A 17,904-nucleotide genomic window follows, 5' to 3' on the forward strand; every position below is an offset into this window, starting at 1 on the left:
TTGAGTTAGACTGCACGTCTAATTCTGTGTATTCATTAGACTGCACGTCTAACTCCGCTGAGTTAGACTGCACGTCTAATTATGTGCATTCATTAGACTGCACGTCTAACTCCGCTGAGTTAGACTGCACGTCAAATTCTATGCATCTAATGTCAAAATCGGTCTAATGAGCCTCATTAGAACTAAGTCTTATGAAATATGATTTCGATACACCTGCAACAAAATGCATAAGTCATTTCATCATCAAAATTTTAATGGTTAAATTATTTCAACACTCAGTCAAAATAATTTGACCCAACATAAAGTAATATTTTATTACTTTCCCAAAGTTTTATAGAAACAATACATTATGTATAAAAACAATAATCAATCATATGTAAGATATTATTGAGTCGTTAATGAACACTAATGAAGGGATTTATCCTGAACCAAATGATAACAATGTCATCCCAAGCCAATTATCAAAGGAAGAATTTCAAGCAATTAATACTTTAAACAATACCAATAGTTTTTTAAAACTATCGCTAAAGGTCCCGATAGGAAAAAAAATCGTTACTAAAAATAAATTCTGAGAGGTGTGTAAAACCTTCAGTAATATGAGTTTTCACATAATGTTTTTCAAAAAACCCTCGGTTTTGAATCTCTCCAAAAAACAGAAAATAATTTTAAGTGTTGGGATGGGGGTAATTGTGAAGGTTTTAAAATAACCATCGGTTTTGACTCCCCCAAAAAACATAAAATAATTTTAAGTGTTAGAATGGGGTTATTTACGAAAATTTTCAAAAAACCTTCGGTTTTGACTATTTCCAAAAAAATAAAAAATAATTCTAAGTGTTGAGATTAAGGTATTTGCAAAGGTTTTTAAAAAAACCCTCAGTTTTGACTCTCTCCAAAAAAACATAAAATAATTCTAAGTGTTGGGATGGAAGTATTTTTGTGAAGGTTTTTCAAAAACCCTCGTTTTGACTCTTTTAAAAAACATAAAATAATTCTAAGTGTTGGGATGAAGTTATTTGCGAAGGTTTTTCCAAAAGCCCTCGTTTTGACTTTTCTAAAAAACAGAAAATTATTCTAAGTGTTGGGATGAGGGTATTTGCGAAGGTTTTTCAAAAACTCTGAGATTTGACTCTTCCCAAAAAATAAAAAATAATTCTATGTGCTGGGATGAGAGTATTTGCGAAGGTTTTCTAAAACCCTCGGTTTTGACTCTTCCTAAAAAATAGAAAATAAATTTGAGTTGGGAAGAGTGTATTTTTAAGAGATATTCATATATCTCTCGATTTTGACCTAACTCCAAAAAAATCTGAAAAAATCTAAGTATAGGAAGAGGGTATATTCGAGAGATATGTGAATATCTCTCGGTTTTGGATCTTCCCCTAAACAATCTGTTAATGTCAGTACCGAGAGATATTTGAAAATCTCTCGTTTTGAATGTAGGTATCAAAAGTTAATAGATTTGTTTTCGGTATTGACCCTCTCTTAGAATTGATTTATCATTTTCTTAGTTTGAATTGATATAAATATAGAGGAGGTGAAGCCCTACAAGACGTGTATACTTTATGGGAGAAAGGTAAATGTGTCCGACTTAGAGGAATTTCGAGTTATCTTGATGATGGACAATAAGAATATTCTACATCTGAAGTCATTTATAGAATTACTGTCCTTGAATAAGATCTTACAAAAGGAATACGAATATACCAAGACAAACATCTTAGACAATTCTCAAAAAGAATGTCATCGACTTCAAAAAATGGACAAAAATGGAAGTCAAAATAGAGAAATCCATTTAACTTTGGGCTCCTCCATGATGACAATAAAGGTCTTGTTGGCCCACTTCTTCGTGGCTCCAACAAATGACAAGCCATCCTCGAAAATCTTGGACGTAGCATAGCACATGCGTAGGGGAATGATTCATACTTAACCTACATCATTAGCAAATGAGGCTCACCTTTATATCTCTACATTTAGTTATTCGATAAACTTGGACGCATGCCACTAGTATGTCCCAAAGACATTATGTCCCCTACTCTTCAATACCAAAGAATAAGGAAAGACGAGCATGAACTTCTCGTAGAGAATGATGATAAAGTTAGGGAATTTCACTATGGTGTCTAATCAAAAAGATGGCTTACACTATGGATAACGAACCTATGATTATGCTTATGGGCTTATAATGGGTCACCTCATATTACACTTGTTCAAGAAATTCAGTCATGACTTTATACCCCCTTATACGGGAAGTACCGTCTCTATATACAAGCTAAATGACCATAAGACCTATGTGGGATATCTCGAGAAGTGGCATACCGCCTCCCAGATGGGAATCCCAAAAGAGTGAAAGAATTACCTGACTTTCATTCTTGAAGAGTATAAGTAGGACAAAAAGAATGAAGAAGAGGAAGCTTCTTGTGTAGGAACATGATATAGTAGGACCTAAATCATACTGCCTCTATCAACACTTTTTCTCTTTTAGTCTTTCTCTGTAAATGTCAACAAGAGAGATCCATGTAACAAACTTAACTGGTATTTTGTATAACAACTCTATGTTTAACTTTGGAATCATAACTAGATATTCATTCCCTAAGATTCATTTTACATGCATATGCATTGCATTATACTTATGTTACAATTATAAAATCTATCATCTTTCTTTTTGCAACAATCCACGACTGTAGTAGCCAATACGATCCCCAAAAAGCAAGATAAAAAACCGAATAGTTCATACGCCACCAGATGGTCGAGGAAACAACACCTCAAACGGTCTTTACAACCAAATTTAGGGAAATGAAAGCATCTTTTCAACATGTGACGGAACAACTCGTGATGATAACGAATTATTTAGCTAATCAGCAAATACCGTCCACATCCCAAAACATGCTTTCTTCCTCTCGATATCCTACCCATTCTATCTCGGTTATGTTCACTCCCATCAATCCATGTCATGCTGGTCCTTGAACTCAAGAGGAAGTCTCTTGCTATGAAGATTCCAAAGAAGATTTTTTACCAAACCACACATGCACAACACGGGACATTAGAGGATGAACTCAACCCCCAAGGGACCATAAGGGAGACCAATTTCGGTGGTTGAACAATTACCTTCTACGGAATATGAATGTCAAATCTAAATGCTATCTCCTATTAGGTACTTAAAATAAAACTCTATTTGTTAATGGGTATGTGAAACCTTGTATGTTAAAAGGTATCGTGATGAATCATACATGATCCATTTAAATTCTATCTTTCGATAGGCAATTAATCAAAATCTTATTTCTCAATAGGTATTTCTCCTAATTCAAAAAAATGCAAAAACCTATATGTTGATAGTATCATGATCATTTGTATATGATCGTCCTAAGAAATACTTGTTAGTAAGCCCTGTGATAAGCTCATCAGCATTCATTAACACTTATATGCTGATAGCCCCACGATCATATACATACGATTATCCTAAAATATTACTTGTTAGTAACCCACATGAAAAATTATTAAGACTTTCATGTCACATTTGTGTCTCATAAAGTGACATTAATCTTTAGTCATTTGTAGATGACCATTTTGAATAATTTGTTGATATTCATTCTTAATAGGAAATAATTTTTCAAATGTCTATCTCTATGTTATTATCCTTTAGATTTTATTAATACTTTGTTAAGGTCTGTGAAATAGGATTATAGGAATTATCCTTGTTAGGATAATCACCAAGGAAAAATCCCCGAGAAATACTTAGAGGCACCTCGTCAAATGCTATACACAACAGCACAAGGTCACTCCGACATCAGCACACTAAAGGTTCTATCTTTCCATTACCCTTAAATAACATATATTGGATAAGAAAACCTAGTGTTAAATGTCATACTCGAATCTGCGTTTTTAAACCAGTTTGTTGTAATCAAATGATTCGAGAATGGAACTCTATAATCACTAAAAATATACATACATAATTTATAAATTTAAACATAATTATTTTTGAATAACAAAAATTAAAATAATTAACTCCAAGGCCAAAACCTAATTAAACAATTAATTGGATTAATTATTATGATAATTAAATTCTAAATTAATTAAGAATAATGACCAAGAAAAATAAATAAAATAAATTGGGATAAATGTTATACCCATTTTAGATCAAATTAATTTAATAAAGATAAAAAATAATTAAAATAAATAATTTAGTATGAATGTTGAATCCATTTGATCAAAAATAAATTATTTACTTAACTCAAAAATATACAAAAATAAAATAAATTGGAAAATTATGTGTCATATTTATTTTAAATATTTTTGTATATTTTTAAAGATTTAAAAACAAAGTCAAAAGGGTGAAAGAAATTTCTGGCGAAAATCCAAACACGAAACGTTGAGGCGTGCGTTAGTCGATCATGTGCGGCGTAAAAGCGCGTTCCTTCTGTTGCAGCGAGCAACGCGCACAACTCATGTGCATTGGATGGAAATCCAGCACCTATCCAAAGGCTGTAGTTTTGGTTGAAGCGATCCTTTTAGATTTCGGGTACACCCTATTACATATTTTTTTATATTTAATCCAACAACTCATATGTGTTGAAGTTTGCAATCGTCAATGTTATTCTTTTGATTTCGTTTCCTTTTGATTAGTTAGATTGTTTGGAGATTTGTATGTGTGTCGCGTTGTGCCACTTTGTGTCGTTTTATGCTATATTCGTGCTTCTGTATTTGTGGTGTCGTTATATTTTGGGATTCGTATTTGTTGCTCTTGTTTTCACTATGTCTGGTCGTAAAGATGATTCGCTTCAGTGCATTAGTGTTCAGTTATACGGGAAAATTATACATATTGGAGTTATGTTATGAAAAAATTTCTACAAGGAAAATCTATGTGGAATAATGTAACAGGATTGCAGATCAAACCTAGAGATGTTAATTTGAGTGATTATGAGGCTTTAGTAAATACTTGGGAGACAGATAACTCAAAAATTATTACGTGGATTTACATTTCACTCTATTGGCATTCAGTTGGCCAAATATGATACATCTAAGGAAGTTTGGGATCATCTGGCCAGGTTAAATACGTAGTCAAATTTTGCTAAACAATATCAACTAGAGGCAGACATTCGCTAACTTCAGCAGAATGATAAGAGTATACAAGAATTTTATTCTTCCATGTCTGATCAAATTTTATTCTTCCATGTGTGATCTTTGGGATCAATTAGTCATCACTAAGTCTGCAGAAATGCAAAAATTTGAACCCTACATAGCTCGTCGAGAAGAGTAACATTTAGTACCGTTTTTAATGGCCATTCGATATAACATTGAGGGACTACGTGGAATAATTTTATATCGCTCTCCTCTTCCTACTATTGACTTTGTTGTCAATGAATTGCTAGCGGAGGAAATTAGACTTAGGTCTAAAACAAACAAGGGATCTATTATGCCTAAAAATCCATCTAATTTTGTTGCTAGCAATCAAAATCAACCTACTTCTAAAGCCAATGTGGATTCTGCAAATAGAAGGGTCATTGGAAGGCTCAATGTTCGAAGTTGGTGAATAAGAATAAACAACAATTACAACCACCTCAACAACAACGTTCGCCACCAAGTGCCCAATGAAATTAACGCCCACCACATATCGGTAATACAATTGTTGCTACGACCTTGGATCCATATATGTTTGAGCAGTTTCAGCAGTTCCTCACCTCACGGCCTCATGCCATGTTCGCCTCCTCTCATAAAGGTTTATCATCGTCTGATAATTCAGGTATATAGTTTGCCTTATGGATATTAGATTCAGGTGCATCTCATCATATGTATCCTAACATTAACTCATTTGTTTCAGTTAATTATGTTCCATCATATTCTATCATAATTGTCGATGGTACTCCAATGCCATTGGAAGGAATTGGTTATGTACATACACATTTTTGTCTCTCCCACATGTTTACTATATTCCCAATCTTTTTTTAAAATCATGTATCTATTAGTCAATTGTGGGATTTTGGTCTCACTGTTTTGTTTACTTCTTCTAATTGTTGTGTTAAGGACTCACGGTCGTAGAAGGTGATTGGGACAGGCCGTAGAAAAGGAGGACTTTATGTTTTGGATGAACTCAAAGTATCAGATGTTGCTTCCTCCAGCATAGACTTGTCATCATTTTGTTAGAATCGTTCATCTTCATAATTTTACCTTTGGCATTCCCGTTTGGGTCATGTTTCTTGATCTCGTTTAAATTTTTTAGTGTCTACTAGAGTTTTGGGTTATTTTGAAAGTCATGACATTTCTGATTGTAGTGGTTACAAATTAGCTAAAGTTTTAGCATTGCCTTTTTATAAAAGTATTTCTTTTTCCACTGTTACATTTGATCTCGTGCATTCTAATGTGTGGAGACCTTCTCTTGTTTCCTCTAAAGGAGGTTCTCGATATTATGTTTTGTTTATTAATGACTTCACTCGTTATACTTGGGGTTTATCTTATCAAAACGTAGGTCTAAATTTCTCACTATAGTCACCAATTTTTGAGCTCTTGTGAGAACTCAACATTCTTCTGTCATTAAATGTTTTAGGTGTGATTTGGGGAGAGAATACAACTTTAGTGATTTTTTTTAATTACTTGCCCCTGATGGTACCATTCACCAGCCTCATGTACTGACAATCCTCAACAAAATGGTGTGGCTGAAAGAAAATATCGTCATCTTTTTTAAACAACTCGTTCTTTCATGTTATCAGCTAAAGTTTCTAGTGTGTTTTTGGGAGAAGTAGTTCTTACTACTGCTCATGTGATCAATAAAATCCCAATATCTCATAATTATGGTTTGTCCCCTTTTAAAAAATTATAAGTTCATTCACCTGATTATTCATCATTATGTCTTTTGGTTATATTTGTATTATCCTTCGACCACATGTTGAGCGTAATAAGTTTTCTTCCCAATCTGCCTTATATTTTTTTTGGGTTATGGCATTGATCAAAAGGAATATCGTTGTTTTGATCTAGTTAGTCAAAAATTGAATGTCTTGCGTCATGTTGTGTTTTTAGAGAACATTTCATTTTTCTTTGTTTCTGCTAGTTCACATCATATGACCCAAATGGATCTAGTTTGCATTGATCCCTTTGTCATTGAGCCCAATGAAGATCTATCTGATACTTTGGTTCACGATACACCCACATCTCATATTCCTACTCCTATAACCACCCAATTGTCAGATGAGACTGTGGATCCTCCTCGTCATCACTCCACTCGCATTCGTAAGTCTACTAAATAGATTTTGAGTATTCCTCTTATTCTAATTCATTTGCTTCCTTTGTCACTTATGTTCATCATTTTTCTGAGCCTTAATCCTATATAGAGGTAGTTCGTGATCCCCTTTAGTAGGTTACTATGGTTGAGGATCTTACTGCTTTATATCAAACTCATGCATAAGATTTGGTTTCACTACCATTTGGAAAACATGCTATTGGCTCTCATTGGGTCTATAAGATTAAAACAAAATCAGATAGTTGCGTTGAGCGATACAAGGCTCGACTTGTTACTAAAGGCTATTCTCAAGAGTATGGTATGGATTATGAGAAAACATTTGCTCTTGTTGTACAAATGTCAACTGTTCGCACTTTGATTATTGTTGCTTCGGGTTGCCAATGGAAAATCTCTCAAATGGATGTGAAGAATGCTTTCTTGAATGGTGTGCTTCATGAAGAGGTTTATATGACGCCTCTCTCGGGTGTTCCTCATTATCTTGGTGAGGTTTGTAAGCTTTGCAAAGATCTTTATGGTCTCAAACGAGCACCATGTACCTAGTTTGAAAAATTCTCTATAGGGATCACTTCGCTTGGATTTCTTCCTAGTCACCATGATTCGGCTTTATTTGTCAAGTGTACAATAGCAGAACGTATTCTTTTATCCATGTATGTTGATGATATAATTATTACATGTGATGATCATGATGGTATTAAATCATTAAAGTCTGAGTTTGCACATTCTTTTGCTATGAAAGATTTTGGCATGCTACGTTATCTTTTGGGAATTGAGATAGCCTATTCTCTTAAAGGTTATCTCTTATCTCAATCAAAGTACATTGCTGATTTGTTTCAGCGCGCTCGACTAACCGACAACCAAACTGTTTATACACCCCTTGAGACCAATGTTAGATATTCTTCGTCTGATGGCACTCCTTTAGATGATTTTGGTCTTTATCGTACCATAGTTGGCAACTTGGTATATTTTACTGTAACTCGCCCAGACATTGCGCATGTAGTTCATGTGGTTAGTCAGTTTGTCACTGCCTCTACTACAGTACATTGGTTTGTCGTATTCTTTTGTATCTTTGGGGCACTCAATTTCATAGTCTCGTGTTTCCTACCACGTCTTCATTAGAGTTACGCGCCTACTCTTATGCGGATTCGGCTGGTGATCCTACATACCGCTAGTCGACCACTAGATATTATATTTTCTCGGTGATTCGCTTATTTCATGGAAGAGCAAGAAATAAGAAGTCATCTCTCGGTCTTCTACAGAAGTTGAGTATCATGCCATTGCCTCGACTACCTATGAAATTGTTTGGTTACATCGATTAGTTGTTGATATGGGTATTTTACTTTCTCACCCTACTCTGCTACATTACGATAATCAGAGTGTTATTCAGATTGCACGGAATTTCGTCTTTCATGAGCGAACCAAACATATCGAGATTGATTGTCATATCATTCGTCATCATCTACAAACTCACACCATCACTTTGTCATTTGTTCCTTCCTCTTGGCAGATTACTGATATATTTACAAAATCGTACTCGGCTTCGCGCTTTCGTTTTCTAACTGACAAATTCTCAAATGCTTATTGTTGTTGTATCGTGAGTTTGAGAGGGGATGTTAGATATATTATGTTATTATCTTTATTAGCACTTAAGGGTATTTTAATCTATTAGCACTTAAGAGTATTTCAGTCTATTGTAATTACTAACTATATAAATTCTTTCATTATATTCTGTTTATTCATGTTTACTAATAAGAAACTCTAACTTCTCTTTATTTTATCAGATTCAATCTAGTTTATAAATAAAACACTTATTTATATATATTAAAGTGGATTTCTTTTACGAATGTGAATAGTTAAGTTAAGATTTAAAAAAATTATAGTATCACTAGGACATACCAAAAATCAAGACCAGCCCTTATTGCATTAGATCGTGGAGGCCAGACGTGAAAATATCAACAAACTCGTTCTATATTATGATGAGAACTCAAACAATTGAATAGGGGATGAGGGATAACTAAGAATCAAATGGAAATGAAATGTTTTGTTTTGAATTTTGTATTTATATTTTGCAGGTAATAATCTCTATGTAGCTTTTAATATATTCGTTTATTTTTATTTGATAAAAAATTGTATTTTGACACAATTGTATGGGTGTTCTTTCAAAAATTCTGAGACACTATTTCTAATTTATTTGTTGAATTTGTATGGGTTCATACAATTTTTTAGGTCCTATCTGAAAAAAATTTCTTGGATTAATGGTTACGTTTTTTTTTACATATTTGTTGAAATGGTTAATCAATTTCTCAATATATAATATGTAGGTAGACTATACCTTTGTTTTTTTTTAATTAAATATAAGAAAGAGATAACATTGTTTTAATAAAGGATAGTAAATAAATAAAGGAATGAACTCCATATACTTAGGTTTAAGTTGTCTTTGTTAATTTGAAATTAAAATTAGAATGTAATTTTAATTCTCATGTTTGGCTACATTATTTAAAATTAAGATAGAACTGAATTGTAATTCTAATTAAATTTAAAATTAATGTGATTTTGTAATTCACAAATTTATACCTTTTTTTTTGTTCAAAATTATATTTTCAATATTTTAATTTTTCCAAACAAAATATTGTATTATTTTGTATTTACAGTACCGCTAAAATAGTATTTTTTAAATTTAAAAAAGAAGATTGTAGGTTCTACCCATGTTATTTTTTTTATTAAATTTAGAAAATTAAATGACAATATATTTTTTTTTAATAAAAATTGAACTTTAAACAAAAAAAATTTATAATTAGGTTATCTTAATATATTGGGTTAAATTAATATCTTAAAAACATATATTTAAATTAATTTTATTATATTTTTGAAAATAAAATTAATTGTAAATCTATAATTTTTAAATTTAAAAATTGAATGGAAATTGAATTTTTTTTTATTAAATTGGAATTATAATGTAAATTTCAATTTATATAGTCTATATTATAGTGGGATAGTATCGGTGTAACCAATAGAGACTAGGGTCTTGCTATTGATAACAACTTATGACAAACGATTCGATTTCAACTCTATTAGAAGTTAAAATTTGTTTCTATTCTTCACAAATCCTTTGAACTCTAGAAACGGTTTCAAGTGCGGAAGTGTTCGTCGGATTTGAAGCTTTGAAGCAATGAAAGATGAATGACAGAAAGTAAAGAACACAGGAAGTTTTTTATGGATGTTCGAAGCAAACCCTCCTACGTCACCCCTTCTTCCACAACCGGAAATATTTCACTAAACTCTTTGAATCCAATACAGTTTATTGGACTAGCTAACACTCTGTTGAACAGAATAACCTCTGTTCAACTTACAATATAATGAACAATATCTCTCAGCTAGATAGAGTTTTGATTCTTTCTCTCTTGAACTTGGAAGATGATAGAAATCAGTAAGTGCAAGAGTAATTCAGTAAGACAGTAAGGTGAGCAAGGTAACTAGTGATTCGTCCGTTGTCATTGAGCATCTATTTGTAGTAGAAGGACACCAACGATTAAATCTTATTCATGGACACGTGGAAAGAATCCATTGGAAGGCCTCCCATAATATCAGAAATCTGTAGACTCTAAGCAAAGTGATCGTGGCCGTCTGGAACTGGTAGTGCGCCGAATATCCTCTTTGATATTATCTTGTACTGGACAATCCGTTAGAATGACATTTATTTGCGCACATGGCGTTCGTTCATTGCATACAATTAGTTGTCTTGTCAGACTACACAGGAGTGAGTGGAGCAAAGTAGCAGACAGTTAGTTTATCGAGGGTAGACGTATGCTAACTTCAAACGGCTGCTGAAGTGAGGCGTTAGACGTGCTCAATTAGACTACCTAGTCGAACGGAGTTTGACGTCGGCATCTATCTACGTATTCCATTAGACCACCAAGTCTAATGGAGTTAGACTACAGTGTCTAACTAGGCATCACTTTAGACTTATTTGAAGGAGTTAGACGCCAACATCTAACTACGTTTCCCATTAGACTACCACGTCTAATGGAGTTAGACCTCAACGTCTAACTACGTTTCTGTTATTTTGCAACGTCTAACTACGTATCACTTCAGACTTGTCTGAAGGAGTTAAACGTCAATGTCTAACTACGTTTCCATTAGACTATCACGTCTAATGGAGTTAGACCTCAACGTCTAACTACGTATCTATTAGATTGTAACGTCTAACACGTATCACTTCAGACAAGACGCCAACGTCTAACTACGTTACCCATTAGACTACCACGTCTAATGGAGTTAGACCTCAATGTCTAACGTATCTGTTAGACTGCAACGTCTAACTACGTATTACTTCAGACTTGTCTGAAGGAGTTAGACGCCAATGTCTATCTACTTTACCCATTAGCCTACCACGTCTAATGGAGTTAGACCTCAACGTCTAACTATGTATATGTTAGACTACAACGTCGAACTACGCATCACTTCAGACTTTTTAGAAGGAGTTAGACGCCAACGTCTAACTACGTTAACAACACGTCTATATAGCCTGTTTAGACCCCGTCTAAGTTAGCAAAGTCTAATGCACCTGCACAGAAACAAATAGACAAACTTAGCTTCATTCTTAACTAAGTTTTAATCGTAATTAAGTTTTAATCACATATCATCAAAATAAAGTTGGCATAGAATACGCTTATTCTCTTAATTATTTTATTCAAAATTATTTGACCCAACAATTTCCCCCTTTTGATGATGTTAAAACTTAATTAAAGACATTTAAGACAAATAAACACAATCATAAACAGCAAAACGAAATAAAAGATCATACATTTATACTTTCAATAGAGGAGATAACATAAGCTAAAAGATTTGGGTCTTTCCTTATCCCCTTCTACCCTTAGTTCCCCTTGGGCCTAAGGCCACTTCATTTCCCCCTTTGTAACATCATTGGGAGCGATAGATTCCTATTAATCACTTTGTGCTAGAAGGATCTCCCGATTTATTTTCTTGAGCTTAAGCCTTCTTGCCTGGAGATCGTAGTCAAGAACCTTTTGGTAGGTCAAAACTCTGGATGATTTGATGAGGACCCCAAGTCCCCCAACACTTGAGATAAGAGTAGGAAGAAGCATGCTGAGAGGGGAAGCATACCCAAGGACCTCCTTTCAGGAGAGACCATTGCCATCAATTTGTTGAAAATGATTTTAGACCAATTGATTGTTGTCCCCTTAGTGATAGCAATCATTATCTCGAAGACCATCTTCGAGTATGAGTTGGAAAATCCCTTGGCCAAGAGGGACCTTGAAATGATATCGTTGAGTAGGGAAAACTCAACTTTCAGGGCGGACCTTAGTCCGTGAGATTTGACAAGAACGAGAATCTCATCATGAGTAGTGTCGGAGAAGGCAATCCCCATTTCAAACAGGACTTCCTTAGAAGATGTAGGGATCTCAAACAACCCCTGAGTTGGAAGATCGAAGAATCGAGCGAAGGATTCTTCGGTGAAGCAAGCAATATCATCAAAAAAATTTGCTACGACAAGCCTGTTGTCGTTTAAGCCTCCATATTTAAAGAATTCACAAACCTCGGGTTCGTGAAGGATGACGGGAGCCTTGAGAAATTTTTCAAGTCTTGACGCTTTGAGGGATTCAAACATGGAAACCATTTCAGGAATCATCAACATGGATACATAATCGTAATCTATATGAAGGGTGGATGGCACAAGAGTGCCCATTTCGAGAGAGAGATACGAAGATTTCTTACAGAATTCTAAGAGACGCACGAAGATTTTTTAGAGAGAGAAGCGAAGATTCACAGGGGAGATAATGAGTATCTTTGAATATGATTGTTTCTCTTATAGAAGAAGGGTGATGTATGACTGATAAACGCAATGATTATATGAACCATCAAAAACATAAAAACATGTTCTTAAGAGACGCATCATTTAAAATAAGCAGCATTTAAGGTATAATCATAATGATTTGTCATTAATGTAATACGTGCAGTGAAAGGACATTAGAAATTTTAGTCATTCTTTTAGCATTGAGAGACACATGTCTTCAAGTTATTAAAAAGATGATTGTTCGATTTTTGGCGGGAATAGTACATAGGTAGATAATGAAGCAGTGGACAGCCGTCCCATTCACCTGAAGATGAAGAGTCTAATGACGTACGTAGTTAGACTTGTAACTTACTGTTCACATTCGATGCATCTAAGTTAGATAGGCGTCTATTAGACGTCGACGTCTAATCACGCTTGTATTTAAGACAACCAAAAGTGTATTAGACTTCAGGCGTCTAATTACGCATAAACACCACGTACTAGATGTGTGTTTGATTACACGTTAGCTTCTAACTATGCTAGTCTTATAAACGTCTAAACATCTATTAGACTTTAACGTCTAACCGCATAGGTTTTAAACCAAGACATTCCAACTCAGAAGCGCAGACTTCTCAAGAAAATATACGTCTAAGTAGGTACATTCTTTAGACTATTGATCCATTTGATAAATGGAGACCTTCGTCTACACAATTCTGTCTAGTTATACTTAACCAACATATTCCCCCTCAATTTGTGCATGATCAGTTCAGATAAACCAGTTTAGATCAACAAGCCCTAAAATATTTCTAAAGTAAGAAAACATAGTCTCGGGTAGTGGCTGCGTGAACACATCTGTCACTTATTGATCTTTAGGGACATATTCAAGGAGAATATGCTTCTAACTGACATGCTCTCGGATGAAATGATGTCTGATTTCGATATGCTTTGTCCGAGAGTGCAGAACTGGATTATATTTCAAAATAATGAAATCATGATCAAATAGAAACTTAGTCAAAGTATCATACCAAGCTCTTGGAGCCTGTTTCAAACCATATAAAGTTTTGTCAAGTTTAAAAACATGATTTGGTAAAGTATGATCTAGAAAATCAAGAGGTTTTCAACATAAACATCTACATTTAAATTGCCATTTAAAAATGCATTTTTTACATTCATTTGAAAAACATTGAAATTCTAAAAAGATGCATAAATTTGGAAGATTTTGATTGCCTCAAGTCTGGCCAAAGGAGCAAATGACTCTTCAAAGTCAAGTTCTTCCTCCTCTCCATATCCTTGAGCAACCAACCGGGCTTTCTTTCTTACAACTAAGCATCTTCTCTAAGCTTGTTTCAAAAAACTCATCTTGTTCCAATAATGATTGATCAATCGGCCTTGGAGTTAGATGACACACTTTATTTATCACAAATTGGTTTAACTCATTTTACATGGCATTGATCCAATCTAAATCAAGCAATGCTTCACCAATTTTTTAGGCTAAATTTGAGAAATAAAGGCAGAGTTAGTCATTCATCCAACAATAGACGTCTTGTCCTACGAAGAGAGTTAGGATTACCAATTATCAATTCTGGTGGATGATTCCTGCTCCATCTAAAGTTTGATCCAAAAGGATTAGACGTCAAATTGGATTGCTCTGCGACGTCCGAACTGTCAATAACCTATTGAACTAGAGTTTGGACGTCTGGTTGATTCTCAACTAGATCAGCCACTTGATTAGAAGAATAAGTTCTTTGGACAGGAGCTTAATCTTCACTATCAGATTCAAGACTTGTCACTTATAATCTGTTAGCAAGTTCAATAGAATCAATAGAGTTGTTTCCAACAGATTCATCAAAAACAACATGAAAGGATTCCTCAACAGTTTGTGTTCGGTTATTGTACACTCTAAAAGCCTTACTTACTGAGGAATAACCTAACATGATTCCAGCATCTACTTTAGCATCAAAAGTGGTCAAATATTCTTTTCCATTGTTATGAATGAAACACTTACACCCGAATACTCGAAATTAAGAAACTGTAGGAATTCTTCCATAAAACAGTTCATAAGGTGTTTTGTCACAGTGTTTATCAATTATTGACTGATTTTGTGAATAGAATGATGTGTTTATGGCTTCTGCCCAGAATTTCTAAGGGACACCTGAGTCGGCAAGCATCGATCTCGCTGCTTCCTTCAGTGTCCTGACTCTTCTATAAGTAGTACCATTTTGTTTTGAAGTTCTGGCACTAGACAACTCGTGTCTAATACTAGATTACTCGATATAGGAAGTTAGGCGTCTGTTGGTGAATTCGATTCCCCGATCACTTCTAATTTGAATAATACTTAAGGATTTTTGGTTTTGAAGTCTTCTAAGGATCTTAATCAAATTCTCAGTCGTCTCATCCTTAGATTACAAAAATACAACCCATGTAAATCGTGAGAAATCATCAATAATGACTAGGGTGAATCTCATTCCTACCAAGCTCTTTATAGGAATTGGACCAAACAGATCCATATTCAAAAGTTTCAAGCACCGATTGGACTGATATTTCCCTTTACTTTTGAACGATGACTTTCTCTATTTGCCTAACTAGCAAGCAGTACAAACCTTGTCCTTTGAAAAATACAGATTAGATAAACCAAACACAAGATTATGCAAACAAATGTTGTTGATGGTTTTAAAATTAAGATGATTTAATCGCTTATTCCATAGCCAGTTTTGATCAGTTTTGGTAATCATGCATATGGGATTAGATATCTCATTTTTCCAGTTCATTTTGTAAGAATTTCCTACTCTACTTTTGGTCAGCAGAGTGTTACCCTGTTGATCCTTAACTAGGCATGCATGAGTTTGAAAATCAATAAAAAATCCATTATCACATAATTGACTAATGCTGATCAGGTTATAACATAAGTTTTCAACAAGTAGCACGTTGTTAATGGTTAGATCACCATGGATAATCTTACTCTTACCTATGGTCTTACCCTTGCGGTGATCCCCAAAAGTGATCTTAGGACCTGAGCATTCTATTATTTGAGTTAGAAGCCTTCTATATCCTGTCATGTTTCTGGAACATCCACTGTCTAGATACAAAACTGAAAGTAGGATTTGAACCTTTTCTTTGAGCGTCTCATTCTCAGAGAGAGCTCGACTATATTGTTTTAGGAAAGTTTTGGTTCAGAAACTTGAGATGAAGGAGAGTTGTTGGCCTCATATTTTGATTTTATTTCATTAAATGAGTCTGATAACTTCTTGTACTCACTGACCATGTCATTGTGTGCAATAGTTAAATCATCTTTAGTAAAATCTTTTGAGGAGAAGTCGAATACCTTGGATTGGTCGTCTGTCATCAAGCATGTGACGACTTCGTTATTACTTTTGCCAGATGAGTCCTCTGAGTTGTTATCGGCCCACTTGGACTTGCTTTCAAAACTTATAAGAACCTTCAGCTTTGTTCGATTCTTCTTTGTTTGAACATTACAACCATAGATTTGAATTAGCTTCTCCCAGATTTCCTTAGTAGAGGAGCAAGACTTGATTATACTAAATATATTCATGTTGATCGACTTTAACAAGACATCTTTGGCAACATTATCCAGATTGTTCATCATCTTATCTTCAGTTGTCCAGCTACAACTACGTTTCTCAATCTTTATAGGACCATTAGTGATGACATTTCACACGTCACGATCAAGGGCAGCCAGATGAGCTTGCATTCTCATTATCTAATAAAAGTAGTTTTCTTTTGAGAGCACAGGAATTTGGTTGACAATAGACATGATTCAGGTTCTTATTAATTGAGAATAGAAAACGAGGCTCTGATACCATTGTTACAACTCCTAGGAGAACCACACCTTAAAAGCTAGATGATAAGGTGTGAGAGCCCAAGAGTTATTAACCCTCCACATTTAGCTGCACGACGTCCACGCGGGCAAGGTCACGACAATCTTCCCCAGAGATTCCGCTTTAACTTCCCCGCGCTTAGTCGCACAAACGGTTCAATGCAGAGGCCCGCTCTGATACCATTGTTACAACTCCTAGGAGAACCACACCTTAAAAGCTAGATGATAAGGTGGGAGAGCCCAAGAGTTATTAACCCTCCACATTTAGTCGTCCAACGTCCACGCGGGCAAAGTCACTGCAATCTCCCTCAAAGATCCCGCTCTAACCTCCCTACGCTTAGCCGCACCAATGGTTCAATGCAGAGGCCCGCTCTGATACCACTTGATAGGATTGGTATAACCAATAGAGACTAGGGTTTGGCTATTGATAACAACTTTTGACAAACGATTCGATTTTAACACTGTTAGAAGTTAAATTTTGTTTTTATTCTTCACAAATCCTTCAAACTCTTGAAACGCTTTTAAGTGCGGAAGTGTTCGTCGGATTTGAAGCTTTGAACCAATGAAAGATGAATGACGGAAAGTAAAGAACAAAGGAGGTTGTTTATGGATGTTTAGAGCAAACCCTCATACATCACCCCTTCTTCCACAACCGGAATGATTTCACTAAATCTTTGAATTAAATATAGTTTACTGAACTAGCTAACACTCCGTTGAACATAACAACCTCTGTTCAACTTACAATATAATGAACAATATCTCTCAGCTAGATACAGTTTTTGTTCTTTCTCTCTTGAACTTGGAAGATGATAGAAATCAGTAAGTGTAAGAGAAATTCAGTAAGACAATAAGGTGATCAAGGTAACTTGTGATCCGTCTGTTGTTTAAAGTTTCTATTTGTACTAGAAAGACACAAACGGTCGAATCTTCTTCATAGACTCATGGCAAGCATCCATTGGAAGGCCTCCCATAATATCAGAAATATGCAGACTCTAAGCAAACGAATCGTGACCGTACCGAACTAGTAGTGCGCCAAATATCCTCTCTTATATTGTCTTG

General features: G+C 34.7%; 1 protein-coding gene across 1 annotated transcript; it reads left to right on the forward strand.

The window, feature by feature from the left end:
• Positions 1 to 7,864: 7,864 nt before the first annotated feature.
• Positions 7,865 to 9,292, forward strand: LOC124930234 (uncharacterized mitochondrial protein AtMg00810-like). Its single transcript, XM_047470593.1, has 2 exons — positions 7,865 to 8,262; positions 9,289 to 9,292. The coding sequence occupies exons 1-2, from the start codon at positions 7,865 to 7,867 to the stop codon at positions 9,290 to 9,292; spliced, it is 402 nt and encodes a 133-aa protein (XP_047326549.1).
• Positions 9,293 to 17,904: the final 8,612 nt, after the last annotated feature.

Source organism: Impatiens glandulifera, chromosome 3 (genome assembly GCF_907164915.1).
Source record: "Impatiens glandulifera chromosome 3, dImpGla2.1, whole genome shotgun sequence".
Lineage (NCBI taxonomy): Eukaryota > Viridiplantae > Streptophyta > Magnoliopsida > Ericales > Balsaminaceae > Impatiens > Impatiens glandulifera.